General features: G+C 35.4%; 1 protein-coding gene across 11 annotated transcripts in view; it reads left to right on the top strand.

Annotated features, from left to right (window-relative positions):
* LOC106871878 (popeye domain-containing protein 1-B) overlaps nucleotides 1-24,640 on the top strand; it is a 527,623-nt gene that overhangs the window by 109,753 nt on the left and 393,230 nt on the right. For 9 of the 11 annotated variants that reach the window (XM_014918623.3, XM_052974861.2, XM_014918629.3 and 6 more), the window contains exon 2: nucleotides 18,571-18,599. The exons of the other annotated variants lie outside the window; for them this stretch is intronic. In XM_014918623.3, the coding sequence (XP_014774109.1) occupies nucleotides 18,591-18,599 (9 nt within the window). In that variant the 5' untranslated portion in view covers nucleotides 18,571-18,590. The remainder of the gene's footprint in view (nucleotides 1-18,570; nucleotides 18,600-24,640) is intronic. 11 annotated transcript variants of the gene reach the window in all.

Below are 24,640 nucleotides of genomic sequence, written 5' to 3'. Positions count from 1 at the left end.
GCAGGTCCATTAAATGGTTATTACTACTTAGTAGTAGTTGAGTTTTACAAAATGGCTGGAAATTAAGTGCAAAAGACCAACTGCCTCATTTGTAATAAATATTATACATGAATTATTTGCAAGATTTGGCATCCCAAATGCAAATGTATATGATAATGGAACACAATTTGGGTCCAGTGAATTTAGAAAATTCTGTGAAATGTTCATGGTAGAACATAAAACGATAATACCTTACCATCCCAGATCAAATGGACAAGCAGAGCATTTTGTGGGCACTTTTAAAAGAACTTTGAGCAAAGCGAACAAGGAAACCACAGACAAAGTCACTCTGCAGCAATTTCTAAGGGAATACAGGGTGACACCAAATCCCAATACACCAGCAGGAAGCTCACCAGCTGAAATGATGTTTGCAAGGAAAGTGAAAGCAGTTTTTGATAAACTGTTAGCTGGTGGGGAAAGAAAAAGTACCAGGAAAGACAATCCAAAGGTCATATAAAAATGGAAAACAATACTGGGAAGAAGGAAAAATTAGAAAGTACATCGGAAAAATTAGAAAGTACATAGGAAAAATGATGTATGGCATTAAAAGCAGAAAAGGCATTGAAAAAAGAAACAGAAACCAATTAAAGAAGAGGTTCAAAGAGAATGAACCAGACAGATTGGAAGAACCTATGGAATGGCTGTATGACACATTCCAGATACCAACATCATTACAGATGGTTGAATCCATGTGTACAAGTAGAACACAGAGTTCCTATAAATAAACACCAAAAAGAAAAAGTATTAAGTTGGAGGGGGAAAAAATCACTAAAAAGGGGAGCAAGGGTGAATAAAGTAAAATAAAATTACTTGCTTCCTGAAGAAAAAAACTAAAAGGGTAGATATTGTAGTGAAAATGGTACACTCCTTCCCACATGACAAAGTGGTATAACACAGTCACTATGAAGTCAGACAGTCAGTTGTTGTAGGAGGTCAGTAGTAGTAGAGTCATTGTATGAGTTCCCAGTTAGAGTCAGAGTCAGTTGTGTGATATATACGAGTTTTGAGTTACCGTGAAGTTATACATTACAAGTCATTGTCTTGTGGAGCTATCAGTGATAGTACGATAGACAAGTCAAAGATAATAAGATGCGAAATACCACCACAACATAATAGTGGCAACAAGAATATTACAGTGTTGATGACAACAAACAAGTGGACGAGGATCCACATTATAACAACTTCATATGATATCCTGATATGCCAAGGCTTCGTGTATTTCAGATAGAATTATTTAGATAAAGACAAGCTTCTATTTCTTCCACTTTTTTATATTTTTCCAGAGACAAAATGGAGTAAAACATATCAAATAAAAATAAATTCTGTCTATTTTCCAAGAGACAGCTGCAAATTGGTCAAGTCTTTTGAGAATCCACCAGTCAATTAACATTCATTAAACATTTCTGAAACAAGATGAAGGAATTTCATTGACAAATTCCAGAATAACTTGTTGATAGTGCTTTGACTGAAAATGCGGTTAAGATTCAGGCTAAAAATAGTCTACTTGGAGGGAGATAACTTCCTTGGTAACCATGTACTTTAATATATTCAAGACATGCTGATTCTTGTGGGAATTGCATATTTCTATACTCTTGTAGTCAATATTCAAAGTTGAAGCACTCTATTCAGCATACTGGAAATAGCAGCTAAGCTTCCTGTCTTGGAAAGATGTTCATTATTGTAGTCCTTGATACACAGTTCTCTCAAGAAAACTAAGATGATTATGATTGAAATATTATTGATCAAAAGTGAATTCAGGTGAGCAATAACAGCAACCAATGGTTAAACTTTCAAGTTCACTTATAGCTAATTATTTTGGAATATTTCATTTTCTATAACGTTGTTTTACAATAATTTCATCATCATTTAATGTACACTTTTCCATACTCGCAAGAATCAGATGGAATTTGTTGAGGCAGATTTTCTATGACTGGATGCTCTTTCTTTCACCAACCCTCACTTGTTTCCAAGCAAGATAATATTTTCTAATAGCTAGATATGTTTTTCATGGAGAATAAAAAACCTACAGTGTGTGTGTGTGTGTGTGTGTGTGTGTGTGTATATATATCATCATCATCATTATCATCATCGTTTAACGTCCGCTTTCCATGCTAGCATGGGTTGGACGATTTGACTGAGGACTGGTGAAACCGGATGGCAACACCAGGCTCCAGTCTAATTTGGCAGAGTTTCTACAGCTGGATGCCCTTCCTAACGCCAACCACTCAGAGAGTGTAGTGGGTGCTTTTACGTGTCACCCGCACGAAAACGGCCACGCTCGAAATGGTGTCTTTTATGTGCCACCCGCACAAGCCAGTCCAGGGGCACTGGCAACGAACTCGCTCGAAAATCCTATGGGAGCCAGTCAGGCGGTACTGGCAACGGCCACGCTCAAAATGGTGCATCTCATGTGCCACCCTCACAAGAACCAGTCCAGGGGCACTGGCAACGATCTTACTTGGCTTGCCGGGTCTTCTCACGCACAGCACATTTCCAAAGGTCTCGGTCAGTAGTCATCGCCTCGGTGAGGCCCAATGTACAAAGGTCTTGCCTCACCACCTCAGCCCAGGTCTTCCTGGGCCTACCTCTTCCACGGGTTCCCTCAACTGTTAGGGTGTGGCACTTTTTCACGCAGCTATCCTCATCCATTCTCACCACATGTCCATACCAGCGCAATCGTCTCTCTTGCACACCACAACTGATGCTTCTAATGTTCAGCTTTTCTCTCAAGATACTTACACTCTGACGGGTATTCACATTGACATTACACATCCAACGGAGCATACTGGCTTCATTCCTTGCGAGCTTACGTATGTCCTCAGCAGTTACAGCCCATGTTTCACTGCCATGTAGCATATATATAATATATATATATATATATATATATATACACACACACACACACACACACACATACATGCGTAAGGTTTCTTTCAGTTTCTATCAACTCACAAAGTTTTGATTGGCCTGGAACTATAGCAGAAGACATAATGGAGTTGAATCCAGGATCATGTGGTTAGGAAGTAAACTTTTTACAATGCAACCACAGCTATGCATATACCATGCCTTATTTCAGTTTTCTTCTACCATAGACAAGATGTCTACCACTCACAAGACTTTGGTTGGTCTGGGGCTACAGTAGAATACACTTTCGCTAGGTGCTGGGCAGAGGAATAGGGATTTACATAAGGTTCAGATAACTGAAGACTTACAGTTTCGACCTAGTAAGGCCTTATTTAATATGGATAGAACTGGAAATTTTCTGTTGCTTAAGCCACATGTATCATCTAGTTAGTTTCCTCGGTTGTTTCATCCACATGGTCTGTCAAAGGGCTCCATAGTGAGGGAAACAATATCATAAAAACTATACTTTAATGAAGTGGTCTAATAAGTCTAGCATATACAGAATTGTCAGTTTTTACCAAAGATTAAAACTTCCCCTACTATTAACCCATAATGTCATATAACTTACTAAAAATTAGAGCCTTCCCTCCATTACTTACCCTTGTTGTCACAATACTCATTAAAGATATATCTCCATCCACCATTACATACCCTCCCTATTTAATTTTTAATCAATTTAAGTCTCTGCCTTTCTTGACCAAAATTAATCATTATGCTAATGATTTATCTTCTCATTAGCATGTAATTTTAATTAAACTTCTTTTGACTATCTTAAGCTGGTGTCCATTTACATCAAATCTCTGTATTTCTTCCTGGTTATTACTGCTAGTAAATTATCTCTATCTGTTCTATCAATGAAACTAAATGGAACCCTTCATTAATCTCTCTTTATCTACAATCACATCTACTGCTATTACCATAAATCTTCCTCTTAGTGCTTCTTTCTCACCAATCAGGATACTTAACTACAGAACATCACTCAGCTGAAACAAAGGCTTTTAAAACAAATTGTATTACATTTCACTGTAACATTTCTTTATTATCATTGGGTTTTCTTTTTTATTGAACAAACGCATACTTTTTGTTTTACCATCATAGTAAGTTGTGCTGTTTTGGGTCTGATGTGGCTTGCTAGAGTTATGCAACATGGCTGGCATTGCTTATGGCTTGAGTGGGTTGTTAATTGAATGATGTGGTACATCATGTCTAGCCTGACAAACACTGATATATCATTCACAATATTAAAAAGCTGACTTATGTATGGAGGTGGGATGTTCTGGTATGTATGTGTGGAGGGATGCTTATTAGATACTTAACAAAAGACTGGAAATTATTTAGTTTCAGTGATTTTTATATGAACATTTGTTTTATAAAGAAAAAAAAATTCAAACAAAATACTTCTTTCCTTGCTGTTGTTGATATCTTCAAACTGGTTTACATTATAAGAAAGTGGATATAAATTTGACTTAATGGTGTGAAATGTTTGCTTCTTAATTTTAGACTAAATTTCTGTATATCAATCTGGATTTATGTCCAAAATTTGAACTGGGAATCTACGTTCCATAATCTTTCATAACAACAACCAACAATTTATAGTATATCAAGACAACAGGATAATGACATTAGTAGGAGAGGTTAAGAAGATAAAGGAGAAGGACGAAATACTGTAACTGAATAAATTAAGAGAAATTAAGTTAAAAGAAGTTAAAAGTAATGAAAACAAGACAAAACAAGAAAAGGTGAAACATTTTTTAGAAAATTCTTTCTTTTAAATCTCAAATGTTTCTTAAAGGAAAAATTACTTCTCTTAATTGATGCAGTTAGTATTTCATGCTCCCCTTCTATCTTCTTAACCTATCCTACTAATGGTGTTACACTGTTGTCTTACTATACTACACCATAACCTTGTTGTCTGAGATATATCAGCACATTATCCTAGAAATTATTATTTGACATTTGTAGCCTTGGGCAGAAATTCCATCATGTCTATGAAGCTTCACAAAACTCTGTTTTAATTAAACAGTTAGATTCTTGTGATCTGTACAGATTCAGAGTCAATCAACTTCTCTACTCTTCTACAAATGCAATGCTAATAGTAACTACTGACCACCAAAGATAAGGCCTAAAGTTGTTCCTTTGATAATTCACAACTACAATCTCGAGGGATAGAATCATCTTCTTAATTTTTAAATGTAACTGATCATATGATAAAGTTAACAATCAAGGAGTGGTTTGTTGAGTAGATCATTGATAATCAAGCTTTGGTAAAGTTTGTTTTTCCTCACAAGCAAATCAGATTAGTCAGACCAGACTGGAAATGATTAACAATTAAATTTCTATAATTTTCATCAAAATGTATGATTCTGTAAACCCATTCTGGGCAGTCTTATGACTGCAAGTCACAGATGGACTCTATCTTTTTACATTACCTGATGAAAGATATCACTCAAAGGATCTATAAACAATATATAACAGAAACATACTAAGGTAAGATTGTGCATATGTATTAGATACTTGCTCTATCCAGCCATCCGTTCATTCTGTAGACTTGTATCACAGCCCTAATCTTATATTATAGAGCTTATATTATAAAAGTCAGGCTGATCTCTGCCTGTCTGTCCAGCACAGCATATGTGTAGAAAGGAAGAAGGGGATGAATCAAAAGTGAAGATAACCCCTGTTATAACATATATGTAGAAGGAGGAAGAAGGGAAGGAGAAAAAGTTGTTGTTGAGTAAGAAAAATAGTGAGAAAGCGAGAGTGAGAGTAAGTGAGTATGTGTAGAAGATAGATAGATAGGTAGTGTTAGCACCATTTAAATATATGTTATTGTTTAACAGTATTCAAAGTGTTATCAATCTTCACCAAGAAAGCTGCTTTAGACATTATTTGAACAATTTATGAAAGTACATGCTTGAGTAACAAATATTTTTACTGGAAGCATAGCGACAGATAACAACCTAGTAATTCATAATTTCATAAATATTTGTTGAGCCATTTTGGTATAAAATATGTTGCTAAGACTAAGTATGGTATAGCCTGTGACGTATGCATTGTTTTATTACAGAGTATGTATATATATATATATATATATATATATATATATATATATATATATATATAAATATATGACCATCTGGTTGAGAAATTGGTGCCAGACAGTGGATTTGATCCCATTGCCTGGCACTTTCGATGTCTTCTACTATAGCCTAGGCAAACCAGTGCTTAGTGAATATATTTTGGAAACTCATTGTGTGTGTGTGTGTGTGTGTGTGTGTGTGTGTGTGTGTGTGTGTGTGTGTGTACATATGAGTACTAACATTGGTTTCAAATTTTGGCACAAGGCCAGCAAGGAAGGAGCAAGTCGATTACATCAACCCCAGTGCTTAGCTGGTACTTACTTTAATTGACCCCGAAAAGATGCAAAGCAAAGTTGACCTTTGCGAAATATGAACTCTGAATGTACGTATGTACACACTATGAGGCATTTTTAATACAGGTTAGTATTTGTTACTAAACACAATATTATCATAAATAGTTCTTACAAAATCAGTATCAGCTAAGAAAATGGCCTTCTCTAAATGCATTAGAAGCATTATATCATAATCTGATCTCTATTTCAGAAAATGATCACCATTCTCTTTGAGCATATAAAAGACAAATCTGGTTGGGGCAAAATAAGTAACACAAGATAATGCAGTTTGCGGCTTCAGTTCTCCAGAAAATAGACGCACGCACATCGATGTCCATCCCTAGACATCTGAAAGATCAAAAATGCATTAAAATATTTTAAATATCTAAGTCAAATGAAAGAGGATCAGGGAAAATGACACATGATATGAAATTAATAAAACTCAACTAAATATAGCTTCTTCATGATTTGCTGGAATGTCCTCTTCGTGATATATTTACTACCATACAGTTAAAGAGAAGAAACTATTGAAATTAAACATTACTCATTTTACTCCATTTTAGACATCATTTTTTTTCTAAACTTGAAAATTATCAAATTAGACATTAGTGGTGGGTGGGGCGAAAATTGACTTGGAATCCAACAGAGAAAAGAATATTGATTGCTAAACACCAAAACTTATCCAGATATTTTATATGCAACCTCAATTACAATTGGGTCAAATTTGAAAAAAGAAGACCTGCCACCTGACTATGTTTCAGACTCTCTCAACTTCAACACAACTATGTTGCCCTGCAATAAAAGCTATCAGCAAAATTTTTGGCAAAAAAGGCCACTATGCAAAAGTTTGTAAAAGGACCAAGAACTATCGCAGGACGAGTCATCAAGTTTGAACCATGACTTATTGGTTACGCATCAGAAAAACCTGTGTTTGAATCTGTCTCACTCAATGGGCGCATGACAGACTTGATGCATGATATGGGTGCTCCCTACAGCATTATCTCATCTGTAATAGCAAAGGATATTGGTGTGACAATTACACTGGAACATTCTTCATATGAATCATACGATGGGCACCATATGGAATGCATTGGGAGCACTTGCTTTACAGTGAAATGAGGTGGTCGGCAATCCCTCCATACTTTTAAAATAATTAAAGGTGACCACAGGTATGGTTTACCAGTTTGTGACCTGCTCAATGCTGAAACAATTTGCAGTTTTGAGTCATTTCTGCCAATGATAAAAGAAGTGGATGCTTCTGTCAAATTAATACTTAATGCCTCTGATAAATTCTGTGCTGCTGGAAGCATACTTATTACTCTCCAGGAAGATGTAGGAAAGGAAACAGATGCATTTGAAGCCAAAGGTGTAATTAAAAAATGTGCCCTGGGTGCATAGTCAATACTTCTCCAGTTGCGTGGGTTAGAAAGGAAAATGGACAACTGTGTATGTGTCCCAACTACAAAGTTCACCTAAATGAAAAGATATGCATGGAAGCTTATCTTTTGCCACAAATAGAAACCATGTTCAGCTATCTTAATGGTGCAAGATTCTTCACTAAGATTGACTTAACTGATGCATATTAGCAGATTGAGCACAATGAAAATAGTCAGAAGCTCTGTGCCATCAATACTACAAGAGTGGTATACTTGGTTACACGATTACAGATGGGGATGAAAAATAGTTCTGCAACTTTTCAGCATGCTATAGGGAATGTAGTATTTAGGGGAGTAAAAAATTTCATTGCCTACGAAGACAATATAATCATTTTTGTCAAGATGGAAGAAAGCCTGAATAAACACTTAAATGCCATCCTCTGAAGATAACTGAGGCACAAGTCAGAGTCAACAAAGAAAAATGTGTTCAAAAGACTACAAACATCTCATTTTTAGGCCGTGTGATATTGGTAGAAGGAATTAAACCTGCAAAAGAACTCACTCACAGAATCTGACATTAAATCACCCCCCAAAAAATACTAAGGAACTGCAATTCTTTCTTGGACTAATTGGATAATTTGGGTGATTCATTTCAAACTTCAGTGAGAAAACCGTTAGCATGCAAAAAGTAACTACTGCCAATCATTTTCAGTGGACAGGTAAGTGCCAACTTGAATTTGAGAATATTAAAGATGAACTATGCAAAGAACGAGAGTTTAAGCCATTTGGTCTTAAATTACTTATTGAGCTGATGGATGCATCAATGAAGAGTGTTGTGGCAATACTTTCACAAAATAGTTACCCTGTTCTCTATGTGTCAAGTAAATTGACACCTGTTGAATTCAATTGGTCAAATATCGAGGACAAGCCATCGTATAAGCTGCTACCCATCACAAACAATTTCTGCTAAGTGAAAGGTTCAAACTCAATATGGATCATAGATCTTTAAAATATATCTTCTACCCAAAAAACACCAATCCCAACAAAAGTTTCTGCTAGAATAGGGTGATGGGCTATTCAATTAATAGCTTTTGATTTTAATATATCTCATATCTCTGGCTCTAAAATTCCTCATGTTGATGCAATGTTGAAATTGCAAGTAGCAGATGAGGGAATTGCCTTTGCAGTTGAGCGAGTGACATTTCATTTGGAACCACATACATCAATCATGTGAAAAATATTACTGAATACGATAGACACATTCAGCAAATCACATGCATGGTCAAATCCAGAAAATGGACTTCACGAAACAAGTGTAACCTCCCTTTCAAATGCATGCATGATCAACTAACAATAGAAGATGGAATTCTATGTTTGCAAATGAGAATGTTTGTTCCTTACGAACTACATGACAGTGTGCTTCATGACAGTCATGATACACATTTTGGTATTCAGCAAATAATCAATAAAGTTTCTCTTGGGTTCTGGTGGCCAAACTTTGTCTCAAGGTGTGACTACCTTCATTTTCAACTGCACTGCTTGTCAGCAGATTTGAAGTATGAAAGACGATTTGACAATGATGTGGAATAAGGTTGGTCCTTGGGAACATATTCACATGGCTGTGGAAATAGAATTTATCTCCCTAGTCCAGATTCAAAATCGAATCTGGAAATTCTCCCTAGCGATATGGCCCATTATCCTGTCAAAAAGGAATGCTGATCTATGTGTTTTCCACTTGACTCATGATCTTTCTATACCATGGAAAGTTCAGCTAAATAACGAGTGACCTACATTGATTTAGCCATGGTTATAATGGTATATCCATTTTTCTTGCTGGTCTGTACCATTGTAAATACGAGGATTCTGTAAGGAGAAAAGCAGACAGAGAGGTCAACCAACATGACAGAGGCACTGTCATAGAGACAGAGCTATGGAATTCACCAGTGATACAGTTGTCTCATCTGCCACTTTCTCAGTTTCTTACTCACTCAGCTTTTGCTTCAGTAACATCATTCTATCTATGGATGGACTGCTGCTAAAATGACAAGGAACATGAAAGTCACATACTGTTTACTTTTTAAACTTACAGGCACATACGTTCACTCTGTTGCTCTCTGATCCCTATCCTACATTCTAGTAGTTGGCAAAAAAATGAAACAGCAACATTCCTTCAAGAAAATATAACTTTTGATACATAGCATGCATTCTGATTGTTTATAGACATACCTGCCCATCGTGGTTTGGCTTTACATAATATGTATCGATGAATAAAACATGTAATCAACAACTTCAGCCACTGTCCTTCTTTCATGGAGTCAGCATCAGCATCAGCTTCATCATCTTCACCTTCAACATAAATAACCACACTATTACAGAGCTTTCAAGAACTGCATTGGCAATTTAGTCATCATGGATTCGTATTCAAACTACATCGATGCCATCCCTTGTACCTCACACAAAAAAAGGAAAATGTACAAAAGTGCTTGATGCATCTCTTTGCTCTGTTTGGACTGCCAAAAGTTGCTGTATCAGAGAGTGCACCTGAATTTATAGCATTGAAAGGCTGGTTATCGAACCTTGGCATAAAAAGCATATATACTCCACATTATCATCCACAGTCAAATAGGCAAGAAACATGCCTTATCTGCCTTGAATCCTGTCACAGACAATTGGTATCCCTATTTACAGTGAGTTCTACTCAATCCTCAATCTTCATCAGGTGGGAAAGCTGCTTCACCTGGGGAAAGGTTATTCGGAAGACCATTACATCCCAGCTGCAATCCACGATTCATACCATTTACTAACATCTGGTACTGCAACAAACGCATGACAAAAGCAAATCCCATCATATATTTGGCACAGAAAGGTGTGAATACTGCGACCAATGCAAACAAAAGCTGGATAGTTAGTGTCGACCAATTGCTTCCATCAATGGGTTGTTTCAACTCACCTGGGTAGGAATCAACTCAAAGTTAGACAATAACAACTGTGGCATCAAGGTAGAGAAACCCAAGCCTCAAATGCATGGAGTTGATGAGATGATGATTGGAGTAAACTAGTGATCTGGCAGAAAAAGAAACCCACTGAATCAACTTTCTTATTGAGGTGACGAGTGTCGTAAACTCCTAATCAGTATCTAACAAATGCTGTACATTTGTATAAATAATTAAAAATTGCCAGTCACATGGCATGCATGAGTTTTATGTGCAATTAAAATAAACACAATTGATTGCATAGCTACAGGATTATGGCTGATGTTGTTACCCTCTTCACTTATGTTCTGCTGTTGGTTGTGTTTCCGCTACGGTAAAATAGAAATTCACAGTTTACAGTTATTTATTTGATCCTTGTTCCTATACCTGTGCTTATAAATAAGCATCTGTAAAGGTTTGCACAGATGTTTGCTAACAAGCATATTATAAGTTCCACCCTGCATTTAATTTACCTTCATTCATTTTTTTAACATATGCTGTGTCTACAAGAAGGTGTGGCATATGCACTATTGTTTATACAAAGATAAATAGTACTGACAGATTAACTGACTTTAAGTACATCTATGTCAAATTTTCGATGCAAGCTATGCGTTTTTTTATATTGTAATACTGTCGTTGATAGTGAGCTTATGTCAGGGTAAGGAAGTGCACGAGAGAAGAAAGCTTTCTATATAGATTTCTGATGCAGAAGGTTCCCGGTATAGGTGGTGGCATGGAATGGAAGGATGCACCATGAACAAGCAAGCCGCATGGCTACTCTACAGCAGTTATATAGTAATGAGAGACAAATGAAACTTTTAATGAATGAGATATACAAAAAAATAGCATGAAAAGGACAGGGTATACATATTTTCAGGACAGTAGTAAAGTGAGCTGGCCCATAACAATACATAGTTTTACAAAAATTAATTCGAATGACATTTAACTTCTCGACAGTGTAGCTGTAGACTTGTTAGAAATGCAAATTGAAATGAAATAAAATAAACTGGCACTAAAATTAAAAGCAAGAAAAAACGGAATCAGGCTTATCTGAAGATTTCTTTTTCATTTACAGCAGTACAGTAATGGCTCCATAATCCAACTAAGGTAAACAAAAAGATATTTATGAGGGAAACGACAGGAAAGGAGGGCTGTCCAACTGGAAGTATATAAGCCATGCTGACTTTGAACAAGCAAGCTGCATGGCTACCCTGCAGCAGATACATAGTAATGAGAGACAAGAATATCATAGAAAATGTAGTATTGAGGAATTTGAAAGATATTAATGAAGATAATTAATTTTAACATTAATAATAATTATTTCTTACTGACGCTGAGTAGGTGAGACCGAAAGGTGTGCATATGTATGGGTTGATAATGGTGGGGGGGGGGGGGTCCAAATAAGTAGACATTGGAATTGGAATTATTATAGTCATCTAAAGTCATTAAAACAACAGTGATCAAACAATGATATAATTTCGTTTTGTTGTAATTATAATGCTGACATATGCTCTAATTTTGGTCTGATATACAATTTAGTAAAATATGGCAATTAAGAAACCTTTAATTCACCAAGTTTTTCCTGAAATTAAAACAGATGGAATATTAACCCTCAAAAACATGGAAGTGACTGCAATGGTCCTTTTTTTGTTGAAGCCATTTTTATAATATAAAAGAATTATTTAACTTAAACCATTTGTGCTGTAAATTGACACCAGATCTTGAATTTTTTATCCCAAGTTTTTTAGTAAAACATTTTGAGTTTGGGTTTTAAATTAAAAAAAAAGTCCCATGAAAACTGACTGGACAGCTGTGGTCCTGTCAATAGTGTGCCTTATTTTGTCGATAAAATAATAAACTCGTATCAAGAAACATGTTCTTGAGTTTCTTTTAGTATTTGAGAATGCTGACATGCTTGACCAGCTGATGAAATTCTATCCAGTGAAACAAGCCATACAACGATGGCCAATGGCAGAGTTTTTCAATTTGTCTTATACAGCAGCATACAATGCACCCACAATTCAAATAAAACAAACTCCAGTCTAGATGTGAATTTCTTAAAATGCTGGCTGAAGATCCCCTGGGTAATGATGAACCTGAAGAAATAATTTCATTCCCCCCCCCTCCCACCCAAAAAAAAATAGTTAACTCACGAGAATTTTGTAGGATTTGTCATTCAGGAAAAAAGAAAAGTAGAATTCACCATCGAAAATGTCAGATTTCTATGTATGAAAGCTACAGATTTTATACAGTTTTGTGCTTAGAATGTGGAAAATAATTTTTTTTTATGTTTTGTGAATATTTTTCAATGAAAATTTGACTTGAACTAGTATTTTCACCTTCATGTGTCTATGTCACTTTCTTTTCATATTTTCTAGGGTTAAGGCAATGCTTAAATCTACCAAAAAGAAAAAAAAAACAGATAAGAAAGTAAACTCTATAAAAAAAAAATAACTCAAAATTTGTTTAATAAACTCAGTTAATTGAATCTAATAATAGGCAGGGAGGGCAAGAACTGAAGTCATGTTTCAGCTTTATTAGACCTCATCAATGAAGCATCAAATGGTGAAAGATACAATTCAATTTTTAAATTGTCAAGACTGCAGTTGTGTATCATGTTGTATGCTACATCTATGAGTTAACTCACTTAGCTTAGTCATAGGGTTTTGTGAGTCTCTAATTAGTCAAAACTATCAAAAAATGAGACTTGCTTTCTGTTGTTGTTAGAAAAGCTCAATTACTGCCAAGTAAATTCTGCTTTAGTTCAAAACATTTGCAAATATCCTCCCAAACACAAATACTAATGAAGTAAAAAAGAAATGTATTCTAAGATTGCTACCATATTTGGAAGGATTCCAGCTGAATTTTCTTTTTTTTTTACTCTGTAACTATAAGAAGTTGTATGTTAACATCTAAAGTCCTTGTATCATTTAGTCAATCTGTCTATCTGACTGGCAATTGTTCATGTTTACATTCTTTACAACTGTGACTTTTAAAACAAGAAACAGATAGTTAACAACAAATTTTATAAAATGTGTTTAGATGTGTTCTGTGTTTAAACTACAGAACTGGTTCTTAATAAAATTACTGTGTTTCAAACAGTACAACATTTTATAACATTTCTGTGTTGCAAACTACCCAATACTCTATGAAAAATGTTTGTGTTGTAAATTATTCAACATCTTTTAACACCTCTGTCTTACAAATGATCCAACATTTTGATTGTTAAGAATATTCCATGTTGTTACTTAAAGATCACAAAAGTATTGAAAACCTATGCATCTTTTCTGTTTGGCTGCCAAGATTTCAAAGATCAAAGTTTATTGAAAATTTTTTAATTTTGTACATTAATGTAGTTTTTCAAGCTGAATTGCTGGAGATATTTCACTTTTTCCAGAAAGAATTTAAAAAAAAGTTATAGAGGTTTAAAGTTTGATAATTTTCACCCAGTCAGAAAACAAGATTTGGAAGCTGTCATTTTGTACATGACTGTACATTTTGTCAACATCCTGAAAATAGCACGTGTGTTTTTATATGAAACTGTAAACAAATGAATTACACATGACATATAACTCCTCATTAAAAAGTGTACTACATGTGAATATAAGCAGTTGCATATACATGTAAACAATAAAACATGTGTCACATATGAATATAAACAGAATATGTGTCACATGTATATCTCATTATTTGTGCATAAACAAGTATATATTTATATGTCACAAGTAAGTGGTGAGCTGGCGGATTCATTAGCATGCTGGGTAATATACTTAGCAACAGTTCATTCATCTTTATGTTCTGACTTCAAATTTGGCTGAAGTCAGCTTTGCCTTCCATCCTTTTGGGGTCAATAAAATAAGTTCCAGTTGTGTACTGGAGTCGATGTAATCAACTTACTCCTTCTCTCAAAACTGCTGGCCTTGTGCCAGAATCTGAAACCAATAGATGTCATACGTATGTATAATCATGTCTTACATATGTATAAAGATCTCATATGGTTTTATATATGTCAAGATTTCTCATATATATATATATATATATATATATATATATATATATATATATATATATATATATATATATATATATATATCATCATCGTCGTCGTCGTCGTTTAACGTCCGCTTTCCATGCTAGCATGGGTTGGACGATTTGACTGAGGACTGGTGGACCAGGAGGCGACACCAGGCTCCAATCTGATTTGGCAGAGTTTCTACAGCTGGATGCCCTTCCTAACGCCAACCACTCCGAGAGTGTAGTGGGTGTTTTTACGTGCCACCAGCACGAGGGCCAGTCAGGCAGGTACTGACAACGGCCACGCTCGAAATGATGTGTTTTACGTGCCACCTGCACAGGAGCCAGTCCATCGGCACTGGCAACGATCTTGCTCGGATGTCTTACTGGCAAAGGCCACGCTCGCATTGGTGTATTACGTGCCACCTGCACAGGAGCCAGTCCATCGGCACTGGCAACGATCACGCTTGGACGGTGCCATCATGATTTTGCTTTCGCTTGCCCCAAGAGGTCTTCGCAAGCCGAGTTTAGTGTTCCTACAAATTTAGTTCGATTTTGATTTCGATTGCCTCAACAGGTCTTCGCAAGCGGAGTTTAGTGTCCAATGAAGGAATGTTACACGTAAGTGGGCTGGCTACATCCCTGGCAAAGGCCTTCGATTTTGGTCTCACTTGGCTTGCCTGGTCTTCTCATACACAACATATTTCCAAAGGTCACGGTCACAAGTCATTGCCTCGGTGAGGCCTAATGTTCGGAGGTCGTGCTTCACCACTTCATCCCAGGTCTTCCATGGGTTCCCTCAAACGCTAGGGTGTGGCACTTTTTCACGCAGCTATCCTCATCCATTCTCACCACATGTCCATACCAACGCAATCGTCTCTCTTGCACACCACAACTGATGCTTCTTATGTTCAACTTTTCTCTCAAGATACTTACGCTCTGTCAGGTATGCACACTGACATTACTCATCTATCGGAGCATACTGGCTTCATTTCTTGCGAGCTTTCCTGTTTCGTTTTCCTATCTTGTTTTCTGTCCGCCACTACCCTCCACGAAAACAATTTAATTTGTGTTGGTGGGAAAAACCATTTTAACGATGCGTACTGCCTTAATTCTTTGAAACGCCGGAGTTTTAATGGTGGCAGCTGATGAAGGGGATGTTTCTATGTGGCCTGCTTGTTTGTTGCACCTTGTTTACCATTTTGTCCTTGTTCTTTTGCCACGTCATGTACCCAGTTATGTATCTATATGTACATGTAGATAAACGTATATACATACATGTACATATATATGCATATACTCATATATTGTTTATATATATATATATGTATATATAAATTTAGTGAATGGAGTAAAACACATATGTTAACTGCATACTTTTATTTCCAGCATATGTTTCGAAGATTACAAATTATACCTTCCTTTTATTTGTTGGAAATAAAAGTATGCAGTTAACATATACATTTTACTCCATTTACTAAATTTATATATACTCAAGTACCCAAAATAACAAGGAGTTTCTACCTCATAAACAGAAGTTACACCACAGTCATTTTGTGATCTTTGCTACCCTGGTATCTATTAACCAATTTATTTTATCCGAGTTATTTATTAACTAGGAGAAAATAAATACATATAATGAAATATATGTATGTATATATATATATATATATATATATATATATATATATAAACATATACATATATAATAAGATTCAGGTGCATAAGACACTTGAAGGTAAGGCATCGGGTTAGGTCAGAATTAAAATGCATACACAGCAATTATATAGATAAATACCAACCTTGGTACAGAAGTACTGGCAGAACAATATTCAGGTTATGTAAACAATTAATTGAACTTAACTGAGTATATCATCAGCCCTTAGGCTAATTCAGAAATGCACATTTTATCAAATATACATGCCAAGTATACTTCAGAACATGTAAGGGGCAGGTTCTGAGAATGGTGAATTATAAATAACAAATGATGGATAGGTATCAATTCATTGCTGCCATTTCTAACAAACTTTTTAATTGATTAATGAATACATTATATCATTATAAAAAATGTTCTCCTCAAATGGATACACAAATTTTACAATTAAGACCGTTTAAAAAAAAATTTAATCCATGGCATATACATATTTAGTGATTTCACTATCAATGCTTGTTGTAGAATCTTTCCAACCTGTCTGAGATCACAGCTGTTTCTATGATACAAACTTTCTATTTTAAAGTCATCTAAATTAAAATTTTCCAACAAAATTTCAAGTTAATCTATGTTCCCAAACACCAACTTAATAATGACCATGTAATTTTATTAAGTCCTTCATTATTTTCAAAATTAATTGGAATAAAGACTGTGCTTCCACAGAAATATGATAAAAAGGTTAAAAAAAAAAACCTTTGACAATGTTGTCAGTATGATCATAATGGAAATAGTTCTTTGACCACAAGTTTAACTTGGGGTTAAACAATAACAACAACAAAACAATGGAAGCTTTACACTGTTACTCAAGCTGCAAGAAATGGCAGTGAAAATTTTTCTCAAATTACATCTTGTCATCTTGTAAGAAAGGACATGCTAGATAATGTGGTCTTAGATAGTTGAGATGCATACTGGGATATTTGTAGTCATAAGTCAACTTGATTAGAGATTATATGGAGCTAAATGACAATGGTAACAATAAAAGAGAGTGAAATTGAGCAATAAAATAGTCCTTGTTGCTGGAAACATCCTTGAAAACATTTGTAATGGTAGATTCTGTAATGTTCCATTAGACATCAGTCAAATTGATTCTTAGATTTCAAATAGAAAATACGGAAATAACATGGCAGCCATTTTGAGGAAGTTTGTCTGAAATAAATGGTGTCATAAAGGAGGGGTTTTTTCAGTTCTAAAATTACTCACAGCAATAATTATTTTCTGCAAAGAATTCTTCATGATGTATACTTACACCGTCTAGCTAAATGGATGTTTATAGAAAATGTCCATTCTTTTTCTTTTTGTGGCCAAGTCCTGTGTCTCCTTAAATAATAATGAGCACAAATGTCTCTCTCTCTCTCTCTCTCTCTCTCTCTCTCTCTCTCTCTCTCTCTCACACACACACACACACACACACACACAGACATACATACCCAAGGTGTTTCTTTTGTCTTTCCTATAAAGTTTATAATGACAATATTTTGCCCCTATTTTATATGACTGCTGTGACCATAAAGGCACATGGTGTACTGGTTAGAGTATCGGGCTCACAATCATGAGGTAGTGAGTTCAATTCCTGGACCAGGCTGTGTGTTGTGTTCTTGAGCTAGACACTTTATTTCATGGTGCTCCAGTTCACTTGGCTGTAGAAATGAGTTGTGACATTACAGGTGCCAAACTGTATCAGCCTTTCCCTTTCCCTTGGATGATATCAGTGGCATGAAGAGGGGTCGCTGGTATGCATGGTCACCTGCTGGTCTTCCATAAACAATTTTGCCTGGACTTGTGCCTCAGAGGGTAAGTTTCTAGGTGCAATCTCATGGTCATTCATGACCGAAGGGTGTCTTTACTCTTTTTTACTGTCACCATACATTCATAGAGTGTCTGCTTATCTGGTATATCTCAAGGTTTGTTCTATACTTTACAGTACATTCTTGACAATCAGAAATATCCACGAATATATATCTGTTTACTGCTACATATGAATGTGTGTGTGTGTTAGAATACTGCTGTAAAATGTGTGTGCACTAGAAATCAGTGTTTGGGAGATTGTGAAATAAACAGAAGTGATGAAAAAAGATGAAAAAATATAAGTAAATAAATAAATACATCATCTAATAATATATCTTTTTTTTAATTTTATTCCAGAGGACGGACATTGAATCCACATGACTGAAGTAAGTCATTTTCTAATATTTCTATTTTGGAAATAGATATATAGATGAATATTTTAATATTATTGATACAGAATATAGTCAAGATATATTCCTGAAGTGGAATTGAATTGAATTTGGCTTTATTTAATTTTCTTATATCTGAATCAAGAAAGTGTGGTCACAATTAGAATTGTTTCTTGATAGCAATGTGTAAATGATGTATCTATATATCTCATGAAACATATTTAAAGAAATATATTATACTTCCTGTACAGCATTCTTTTTTTTTTTTTTTGTTCTTTCCTTCTTTCTACATTTATTTTCATACCTCCATATCTATTATCACAGTTCTATATATCTACATATTATCACAATTTTATATATCTACATATTATCACAGTTCTATAACCTACATATTATCACAGTTCTGCATACCTACATATTATCAGAGTTCTGTATACCTATATGGTATACTCAATTCATACAAAGGATAGTCCTGAAGATTGAAATCCAATAAAATGGAGAACATGCACCTAAATGAAATAATACAGGTAGAATCTTCCTGTCAAAACTTCTGTAAAAACAGACCAGACATAATGATCTGTGAGAGATAAAGTATCTACAGTAATAGAAATCATTTGCTAAGTGTATGTGTTAACATGTAAGTATAATTCATTCAGCACTTTTTTTTTCTCTCTCCATTCATCTCGCACATTCTCTCTCTGTCTCTATCTATCAATCTCTTTATTTATCTGCCTGTATCTTTTGAAATACTGTAGTAACCATCCATTTTATTACAATTGCCACTTCTATCTCTTCAGCTCATTAAGTGAGGGTATTAATCCACCTGCAATCTATTTTATCTACTGTCACCAAATAAATAGAAACTTGTCTTTATTGGCTTCGAATGCTTCTAGGAGATTAGAACAAGTTTCCACCCCTCTCTCCTTCAAATTGGGTGTCAACTGCCAAGGTACCCACTTTGCACACATTTTCAGTTACCCAAAGTCTTCCACCATCTTCCGCAATGCATTTTAACTACAGTCCAGTTATGCAGTAGGTTCAGACCTCATGACTCAGCTGACTGCATAAACCAACCTGTACATTCACTGGTGACTTGTGTCAGTGGTTACAGTTGATAGTCTCCTCCTGTGTGGTTTGTCTTCAATCCTGGATTACCCTTTGTTTTATCCTTCTTTAAACTTTTTCATTGATCTGTGCACATTGCTCTTATCAATGATGTCATCTTTGGAAACAGTCTGTAGCTTTTTATGGATGTCAAAAAGTCTGCAGCCTCCTTCATCAAGAACTCAATGATAGAACATTGCTTCTGCTTGGAATTTATTATTTTCCTGATTTATAATAGAAGAGTTGCTCTACCAACATGTGCAATTTGAATGATTTATGTCAGTTAGTATAAAGCTAGGCACACTTTTGCCTTATTTTCAGTTCAACATCTGCAGTTGATTTCTATGGTCAGTTTCCATATTTGGTGACTGTGGAGCTCTGGTAGATGAAGGAGCTGACAAACTCCTTTGACATCCAGGCAATATGGAAAGGGGGAAGGTCTGAACCTTCTCCAACATGCATCAGACAGGTTATTACCTTTTTTTTTGTTTTTTACTTGCTGGTTTTGGAAGAAGTAGTGATGTTTCAGCTCTCTTAAAAACATGTATGCTTGTCTTGGATCTTTGTAAGTCATCAGCAGCAGGAAAGATATGAATTGGGAAGGAATTGCCGAGGACTAACATTCTAAGAAAGAAAGACTGAGTATCATGATAAGTATGAAGCTTGTGGATACAACAAGGACAATGAGAGAAAGTAAGATAGGAATGCCTGAGTGAAGATGGTATAATTGCAGCCAGTACTGTAAAGTAGAGGTCATTATAGCAGCAGTAGAAAAGATAGAGACACATTACAGTATGCCTATAGACCAGAGACTTAAGTGTGTTTTTACTGAAGACAGCCACTTGGTTCAAATTTTGTCAGAAGCATTCTGCTGTGCCCTTAGTGTAGTTTAATCACATCTAATAATAGCTGTTTAGACACATTGCAATATTGATCTCTTGGCATGAAAAGCAATTTGTTTCTTTAAAAACATCTTCTCTGATGATTTACAAGCAAATAGAAAACTCTGCCAAACATTCCTATACTGGAAAATACAAGGTGTCCCAAAAGTCACTGATGGGTTTCAATTTTTAATAACATCCTTAAGTTTATAAATAAATGCATGAAAGTTTGATACAATATAAAGGATATAATGGAAATTAATATACACAAGTCAAATTTTGCAACACCACTACATCACATATCAAAAATGACATCGCTTAAATGGCAGCCATTTTCAACTTCACACGCATGTGCTCTTTCCAAAACTTGCACCATAACACTCAAAAGAGTTTCAAACCCACTTCTCTGATTAATTTATTGATGTTCTCCTTCAGTTGCACTAGGGTCTCCTGTTTGTTGATGTAAACCCTCTCTTTCAGGTATCCCCATAAGAAAAAATTCCAGCTAGTCAACTCTGGAAAACGTGAAAGACATTGCCATAGTGGGAAATTTTTCTCTCTCCAAAGCACTGCCATAGCAACTGCTTTGTTTTTCTTGCAGCATGAACAGTTGTCCCATCTTGCTGGAACCGTATGTGAGGTCTACTTTGAATGGCCTTCATATTCCCCAAACTTGACTGACCTGGATATTTTCTTGTGGGGATACCTGAAAGAGAGGATTTACATCAACAAACCAGAGACCCTGGGGCAACTGAAGGAGAAGATCAATAAATAAATCAGGGAAGCAGTGTAAGTTTTGGAAAGTTTTGGTACAAGTTTTGGAAGGAGCATAGGTGTGCAAAGCCGAAAATAGCTGCCATTTAAGCGATGTCATTTTTCATACGTGATGTAGTGGTGTTGCAAAATTTAACTTGTGCATATTAATTTCTATTATGACCTTTATATTTTATCAAAATTTCATGAATTTATTTGTAAAGTTAAGGAAGTTATCAAAAATTGAAACTTTTTAGTAACTTTTGGGACACCCTGTATATAAGAAGCAAATTATGAAATAGTGAATGTTCTCAGGAATCTAATTATTTCTTGATTGTTAATTAATTCAATAAAAAAAAATGTCAAGCTTAATCTGAGTATAATGGCAACAAAATCAGTTATTGATGTATTAAGAAATGTATTAAGAATAATAAATTTTGTAATTTCCTGGAACCTTTCTAATGAATATCATCATTTAACTATCGTCACTTGGTTTCATTTAGAATATATTGAGATATGTAGCTTGAAACAATCATCTATGTAGTTTGAGAGTTTGATGTAACAATAATTGTAATTGATGCTAACTCATTATGGCATTATTATTTCTTATGCTTTCAGCTGGATTCTTAGTATAAACTATTTTATTGTTGATATTTCAAATCATTTGGGTTTATAATGCACATCCAAAATATAACTCAGACATACAACAAGAAATGCAGAATATGTAAAATGCCCAAATTTCCATAAATTTTTTTTCAAGGGATGAGAATAACCAGATGTCTTTGATACTTTCTTTCTTCTCTTTCATCTGATCTCTGCTAAATCATTAGTTTGGTGTTATTAACTTTGCAATTATCTTGTATGTTTAATTAGCAAAGTGGGAGAGATTGTAGTAATATGTAAGTAACTCTCATTTCTTCATACTAATACTTACATTTCATGTTGTCATGATGTGTAATGAATTATTGTCTTCACTGACATTATTAACAATAGAGAAAGGTAGGTATCAAATTTATGGGAAATTCAAAATTGGAAATTGTGATTTTGAAACTTTCCCAAGGACCAGTGAAATAGTTTCAACTAGGAACTGGAATGCACTTTCAGATTGAAGTCATCAAAAAAATACTTATACTTTATAACACTGGCTGAGAGAGAGAGAGAGAGAGAGAGAGGGAGAGGGAGTGTGTGTGTGTGTGTGTGTGTGTGTGTGTGTGTGTGTGTGTGTGTGTGTGTGTGTGTGTGTGTGTGTGTGTGTGTGTGTGTGTGTGTGTGTGTGTGTGTGTGTGTGTGTGTGTGTGTGTGTGTGTGTGTGTGTGTGTGTGTGTGTGTGATAAGATATTGAACTGTTGCAAACCACCATCATCATCATTTTATGTCTGTTATCAAGCTGGAAAAGGCTGTATTGGTCAGTAATGTCCATATCAGTTGTTATTCAGAATTACTGCCATCTTAGATATCTCACTCATACAGTTGTGGTATGACTTTTTAGTTTTCAGCAGTTGGATGCTCTTCCTAATAGCAGTCACTTTACAAAGTGTACTGGGTGCATTTTCATGCTACCAGCACAGTGAATTTGTCTTCTCCACACAATACCTCTGAGTGTACTGGATACATCTTATTGTAACACCAGCATGATAAGATTGTCTTAAACCCTGCAAAACTTTCTTTTGTATATTGTCCTAATTCATTCTAGGCAATGTGACGAAGAGAGAGAATAGGGAATAGTGCAATGACAGAAAATCCAGGACAATCAAATAAAGAAAGTGAAAGAGTATGAGAAGAGAAATAGAATGGTTTGAGCAAGAGAGTGTAAGAGGTGGGAGTAACAGAAGAGAGACAGTGATGATTGTTAAATGTTTGATAGAGAGTACAATGTAAATAAACAAAGTTTATGTCATAAAAGTTTGCTCAGAAAATGTTATTAACAATGTGATGGCATTCTTAAAGGAATTTATCTTGATATGAAACAACAGATCCTGCTTGGTCCTAAAACCAAGGATGCCAGAAAATTGGTAATGTACCTCTGCTGTTATTGGGGAAAATGGAGGTGGTGGTATTTTTGTCATGATGGTAAGGATGGTTATGTTATTGGAAGTTGTGTTAGTGAAGATGGCATTACAGGCAATGGTAGTGTAAATGGTGGTGGTAGTTTCTGTATTAAATATGATATTGATGGTGATGGTAGTGATTGTACTTTAGGTGGTGTTGATGATGATGTTATGTTGTTTATGGTGGTAGTAGTATCATAGATGTTAATGGAATTGTAGATGGCAGCGGTGGTGGCAGCAGCGGTGGTGGCAGCAGTGGCGGCGGCAGTGATGACAGTGGCAGTAGTGGTGGTGGTGGTGCTGCTGCTGCTGCTGCAACACAACTGAGTAACTACGCCCTTGGAACAGGTAGCCACCTTAAATATTCCTAATTAGAATGTTAAATACTTGCAATGCTATTAATATCAGTATAACAGAAACATTGAGAACTGTGACTAATACCATTTGCTAAGTTTGTTTCTGTATCAGTTGTCAAATCACAATTTTTATTGAGTCTGGACCAACTCAAAGCTTGACAGCCTGATTCTATATTTGTTCAACAAAGATACAAGCATAAAAACATCAAAACTAGTAAAAATGACGGGAGGCTGGAGGTTTATACGTTTGGCTCTCTAGTCCAAGAGCTTCTGTTAAGTCTGTATTTGCTACCACCCTGCTTCTTTGTACCTTCTCACTAACCCCTCTCTCTCTATATATGTATCTCTCTCTCTCTCACCCTCTGTCCTTGTACCCTCTCTACTATACAGCAAGTATAACTAACATTGGTACTTTGTACAGCTCTCCTCCTCTATCACCAGCTCCCCTCACCACTCTGTTTTGTTATTTTTCTCTCATCCCCTCCACCCATCCTGTTTTTCTACAATCATTGAACTCATTACTATTCATATTCTCAGTCTGTACCATGAACATCATGGAAAAGTGTAGTCTCCTCAGATGTAGGGGCCATTAGGCATTCTCATTAGCACTGATGTCCTAATAAAATGCATCCAATATACTATGTAAAGTGATTGGCAAACAAATGAAGATGACATAACCTTAAGAAGACTCTTTAATTTTGGCAAAGAGATGATAATCTCTGTTGTGCTGGTACCATGATAACAAGTATCGTGTTCATTGTGATAATTGAGAGAGTTTTTTTAAGGCCTATTTCATTAATATTTGCACAATCTTCATTTTCAATTTCGTCAGTTTTCCTGTAACTTTTTGGTTCTAGGTGATATCAAAAAGGTTCCAGACTAGTTATGTGTGATAA

This window comes from Octopus bimaculoides, chromosome 19 (assembly GCF_046866305.1).
Source record: "Octopus bimaculoides isolate indiv1 chromosome 19, ASM4686630v1, whole genome shotgun sequence".
Lineage (NCBI taxonomy): Eukaryota > Metazoa > Mollusca > Cephalopoda > Octopoda > Octopodidae > Octopus > Octopus bimaculoides.
Note: the sequence above shows the minus strand (reverse complement) of the source record. Positions and strands in the feature narration are given on the sequence as shown.